This window comes from Heterodontus francisci, chromosome 27 (assembly GCF_036365525.1).
Source record: "Heterodontus francisci isolate sHetFra1 chromosome 27, sHetFra1.hap1, whole genome shotgun sequence".
Taxonomy (NCBI): Eukaryota; Metazoa; Chordata; class Chondrichthyes; order Heterodontiformes; family Heterodontidae; genus Heterodontus; species Heterodontus francisci.
Genome location: NC_090397.1, coordinates 22,762,858 through 22,768,857, shown reverse-complemented (window position 1 = coordinate 22,768,857; position 6,000 = coordinate 22,762,858). Strand labels below are relative to the sequence as shown.

The window sequence follows — 6,000 nt, the reverse complement described above, 5'->3', positions numbered from 1 at the left end:
CAATGGTAAAATCCCCATGGTGGCGGGGGAGGCCCTTAAGTGGCTGTTAACTGGCTACTTAAGGGCCTTGATTGGCCTCAGGCGGGCGGACCATTTTTCACTGCCGCCCTGCGTAAAATGGCAGCGGAGGTAGGAATGGGTCGGGAAGGGCACCCTGACCCTCCCACTCCATTTTATGCCCCCCTGCCACCATCCTGCTCTTTGGTGGGGGGGCACAAAATTCCATCCATTAACTGTGCTTGTCTCTCCACAGATACTGCCTGACCTGCTGAGTATTTCCAGCACTTTCTGCTTTTATTTGTTATAGGAGATTATCACATTTTCTCCTATTTCAGGAAGAGGTCACAATGCTAATCTGTGTGTTTTTTCTGTGCTGAACCACCTCATCACTAGTAAAGAGTAAGTAGGGTTTGTTCTACACTGGCACACCGATTGACGCACCTGATCACTAGGGTAGAGCAAGTGGATTTGTTTGATACCAAACCCTACCCTACAGGGACTGCAGCAGTTCAAGAAGGTGGCTCACCACCACCTTCTCAAGGGCTATTACGGATGGGCAATATATGTTGTCCTAGCCAGTGATGCCCACATCCCATGAATGAATTTTTAAAAAACAGCTATTGACACTATTGATTTCTATAGGCAATAGCTCATTTAGTAGTTCAACAAAATAAAAAGTTGTCATACTAACATCTTCCGAACACAGTAAGTTTGGTTCCTTCTAGCAATTTTAAAGCCACTTCAAAATTGTTCCATGCTGAATAACAATGTCTATGGAGTAGACAATTGCGTCTATAAAAGGGATGTGCCTGAGAGATGACGCCAGGTATTTGCAAATCACTGGACTACTACGAGAGAAAATCACGCTGTGCATTGTCAGGACAAAGCAATGTGAATCATGTGGTGCTATTTTAACCAACCACTCATGGAAAGTCAAGAATAAAAGCAGCAACAATAAATGCACAACCTGCCCTTATTACTCACTACATTACAATTCTTCATTAGTCTTCACAACAGAGAACAAGGTAAGATCCACTTTGGTGAAAGGAACTTGCTGCAATTTGTAAGATGAAGCAATTTTTAAATCCTGTATAATGACAATTTTTATTTTTAACATATGCATTGTTAAGATATGACACACTCTGATGTAAAATGTGAGATAGTTGTAATTCATTTTTGAAGTTTGACATGTTTTTAAAACAATCTGGCTTTCACAGCAAGTCTACTTTGACACTTGTATTTTTAATTTAGATTTGTTCAGAATGTGGAATTGAATGAATGCAGTTATAAATATAAAATAGCTTGGAAACATAATAAATGATCATTTTCCCACTTTGTGGCATAAGCTATTAACTTTCTTAACAAACTGTTGAAGCTAATATGTGGGTCTAAAATTATGCCGACACAAGCTGAAAATAAATTGTTTCCCTTTGCATGAATTAGTGTTTTTCCTGTTTTAGTTTGGTCTAAAAATGATAGTGATTTTATCTGCTGTGTTTGGTCCTGAAATAGAGTGACAAGCATGAAACACACATCAGGAATATTACACTTCACGCTGTAAACTAACTCAGCCCAAATACATATGTATAAAAGCAAATAACTAACTCTTCCTGACCCCAAGAGGCTGAAATTATCAGATAAGTGGAAAGATTTACAGCTGCAAAGTGACAGATTTTTCTACTGGAACAACTATGCCTGCTAGTAATAAACATCTTAATTGTTTGAAATATGGCAGCAATAGTGCAGGTGTGAGTGTTAAGAGGGAGGGTTTCGCTTCGTGTTCCTGACGTGTTCTCGCTAGCACTGTTTGTACTTGCCTGAATTCAGGCACAGGAAGGATGCCCACTCTGGTGAAGCAGGGACTAAATTTCAATGACATCATTGGGATACACACGCCATTTTACCTGTTGTCCGACTAAATCTCCAAACTGCCAGGAAAGCCCAGGTAACTGCGATTTTAAAATATTTTTATACAGTGGCTTGTGAATACCTTGGTCCTCCCTGATAACGGGTATTCTCCCTCCCTTGATCATGGACTTGCTGATCTACCCCAATTCCTTATTTATCTTGCCAGGGAGCACTTTCGTAGGTCCCCAGCAGGCCTGAAACCCCCACCCCACCTAAGCGATTTTTAACTCCTGCCCACTGGCGGTGATGTCATTCCTGTTGGAATTGTATGTCGGGATGTGAAAATGAGGCCCAGAAGTAAGAATTTCCTGGGCCGCATGCTCTTGGGTGGAGATCACTGCCCATTTTGGATTACACGCCCTCAATTCCCACTCTGAGTTAAAGTAGATGTTAATAAATGTGTACGGTCCAACTCAGCCTCTTTACTCACCAAAGGTCTAATGCAGCCTGGACTACTGGACTGCATCCACAAACTGCCCTGTGTTGAAAAAAAAATGAAGCAATGGAGCCAATAAATAAGAGAAAGCAATGTGATGACCAGCATTTGATAGATGAATGACCTTGCCTTTCTATAGAACTCGATCACATCCTCAGGTCATTGCAAAGTGTTTCACAGCCAATTACTTTTGAAATGCAGTCACTGTCATTACGTAGGTAAAACACAGTAGCCAACTGTACAAACATCCCTCTTTTGGTGATATTGGTTGAGATTGGCACTTCTTTGAGTTGTGCCACTTTTACCTGAAAAAGCAGACAGGGCTTCAGTCTCATCCACCCAGTAGGTGATATGCTCAATTCCAGGAGTTGGATTTGATTCCACAACCATCAGACTCAGTCCTGAGAGTGCTGTCAACTGAGCCAAGCTCACAAAAATGCTTTTTTTTTTAAATTTACATGAGCATGCTAAAAATTCAACAATTGAACCTTCTGCTACACTTCACATCCAAACAAAATGAAAATAAATACAGGAATTAGCAATACTGTACAATAAGACAACAGTTCAATGGCATTACAATCACTGAATCGCCCACTATCAACATCCTGGATGTTACCATTGACCAGAAACTGAACTGGAGTAGCCATATAAATACCGTGGCTACAAGAGCAGGTCAGGGGCTAGTAATCCTGCGGCGAGTCCTGACTCCCCAAAGCCTGCCCACTATCTACGAGGCACAAGTCAAGAGTGTGATGGAATACTCTCCACTTGCCTGGATGGGTGCAACTCCAACAACACTTAAGAAGCTCGACACCACCCAGGACAAAGAAGCCCACTTGATTGGCACCCCATCCACCACCTTCAACATTCGCTCCATCCACCACCAATGCACAGTGGCAGCAATTTGTACCATCTACAAGATGCACTGCAGCAATGTACTAAGGCTCCTTAGACAGCACCTTCCAAACCCGTAACCTCTACCATCTAGAAGGACAAGGGCAACAGATGCATGGGAATATCACCACCTGCAAGTTCCCCTCCAAGCCACATACCATCCTGACTTGGAACTATATTGCTGTTCCTTCACTATCACTGGGTCAAAATCCTGGAACTCCCTTCCTAACAGCACTGTGGGTGTATCTACCCCACATGGACTGCAGCGGTTCAGGAAGGCAGCTCACCACCACCTTCTCAAGGGCAATTAGGGATGGGTAATAAATACTGGCCTAGCCAGCGAGGCCCACATGAATAATAAAAAAACTATACTTGCAAAATAGAACGTGAATCACTGTACTAGATCAGGATATAACATGAATGTTGGAAGATAATAAAAAAAAATTGAAATGAATTTAACAGAGCACTATTTTGTTATTGTACAGGTCAAAATGTCAGAAGGAAAGTAAGTATTGAAATTAATTTAGTTTTCTAGCAGATTAGTCTTGAAATACATACATTTCAGAAATGATATTAACATTAAATTTTCTGCTTTCTTTTTCCCTGCTGTGTAGCAATGTACAGGTTAGTTTTGGTTTTCTTTCAATTCCTTTCTTTGAACATTGTTTTAACAAATGAGGTAGCTACACCATGAATTAAAATAAGCCACATGTCTATAAACTACTAGTAGAGGTTGCAAACAATGGATTCCTAGTTACATGTAAGAAACAGTTGTTAATGTACTCTGTAATAAAATTTACTGGTGATCTTTTTTACGCTTGTTAAAATGAAAACAGAGAATGGAAAATGAGGGTTTGAAATTTTTGGCAGGGTGGGATGGTGGGGGTGGGGGGGGGGGGTCCCTTTCTGTCAATGCAGTAGAGTGGGGCCCCCATCTATCCAAGAACAAGGATGAAAACCCTATCCCAAATTGCAGGGGTGGGGTTGTTAGCACATTCAAAGTGGGCCCAAGTACCCGCGTGGGTATTTCAGCATTTGTGAGACTCACCAGAACACATCTGCTCCATTTGAGGTGCCCCAAGCCCCCGCCAGGCTGAAGGAAAAAGATACTCCAAATATCAAAAGAAGCCATTCTGCCTCCAGACAAAAGATAATCAGACCCCTGCTGTCCTTTGCCTGCGGTATGGGGCCATTCAAAAGATCAAAGCAGAACTCAGACCAGCTCTCTATTGGCAAGTGTTCTGCTCTAGCATTATAAAGACAGAATGGATGGAATTCCTGGAGAAACCAAGGAACTGCCCTAACCCGCAGCTTGGTGTAAGGAGGTAGCAGACAGAAGAATCACCCTCCCACTCCCTAATGGAAAATAACAATTGTTGAGAAAAACAGGGTGAAATCTTGGTAGAACCAAGCTCTCCCTCTAAATTCTCATGGTAGACGGATGATGTGCTCCCAATCCTTGCCTTTGAATCTCACTGGTATTTTAGGCTTTGGGTACTTTTCCATTTCTTTCACCCAGTGTTGGCACCATTCACTGCTAGGTCAGGTACTTTAATAACTAGGTGCAAAGTGGAGTTTCTTTTAATCTAGAGCATGTATCAAGGTCAATGAAACATCTGGTATGATCAAAATCATAACCATAATCTGATCAAAATCAGACAATTAGGTTGGCAAATCAATCAGTGAGAGTGCAAAAACAGACCTGTGTCATTTCATACCTGAGCCAAGTTTGCTAATAATGCCATTAAAAGGAGGAATAAGTATCCACCATACACCTGGACCAAATGACATATATTATATGAAAGTCAGAAGCCAGCTTGTCTAACATCAGTAATAAAGAAAATGCTTAGGAGAATTGAATATATCATCAATCTTGATCTAAAAAGCAGAGAGATTATTGGGTGGTTTGGAAGAGATAGACCAGGCTTCACAAATTGACTGAAATGTTTTGAGTAGGCAATTAAATGTATAGGTGAGAGCAGGACACTTAAAAGAAGCATGGAAATAACAAGAAAAAAAGACTTGTATTTATATAATGTCTTTCAATACTTCAGGATCTTTGAAAATGTTTTACAACTGATTAAGTACTCTTTAAGTGTTGTCATTGTAATGTAGAAAATGCAGCAGCTAATTTGCACACAGCAAACCCCACAAAAAGCAATGAAATAAATGACCAAATAATCAGTGTTAGGTGTTGGTTGAGGGATAAATGATGGCCATGACACTGAGGATAAGTTCAATGTTCCAAATTATGTAGCTGGATTGAAAATGGGCTTCAAAATAAAAAGCAGAAGATGATGATAAATTGGAAAAGCTCAGGCTAGAGAGCAGGGACTAGTGCAATTCCACAGGGTTTTCTCTGGAAATTTTGTTCATTATAGACATACACCATATGGAGAATGGCAGTGATATAATAACATTTTCTCACCCAACAAACTGGGTCTAGATTTCTGCCTATTTACAGTTAACAAGTAGAAAATGTAGCCCTATTGGCCAATTGACTGATGTCAGGGAAATTGAGAATGTTTAAAAATATCTGAACAATCAGATGTGCTAAGGGACAGCAGGCAGATTTTAATGTGGATAAGTGGAAGGTAATGATCATTTCAATAGGAAACATTAAACATAGGCACACTGTGGAGCATTACTTTCCTCAGGTTGCTATTGTGAGTAAAACCATGCCGTACTCGCACCAACATTTTCACTCTGGTTATCAGCCAGAGAACAGTGTATCAATTAGCTTTGATTAGAAAAAGTGGGAA

General features: G+C 40.7%; 1 protein-coding gene across 1 annotated transcript in view; it reads left to right on the top strand.

The window, feature by feature from the left end:
• The first annotated feature begins 803 nt into the window (after positions 1 to 803).
• Positions 804 to 6,000, top strand: part of LOC137384923 (troponin I, slow skeletal muscle-like) — a 39,872-nt gene continuing 34,675 nt past the window's right edge. The window contains exon 1 of the mRNA XM_068059632.1: positions 804 to 1,025. Within this exon, the coding sequence (XP_067915733.1) occupies positions 804 to 1,025 (222 nt within the window). The remainder of the gene's footprint in view (positions 1,026 to 6,000) is intronic.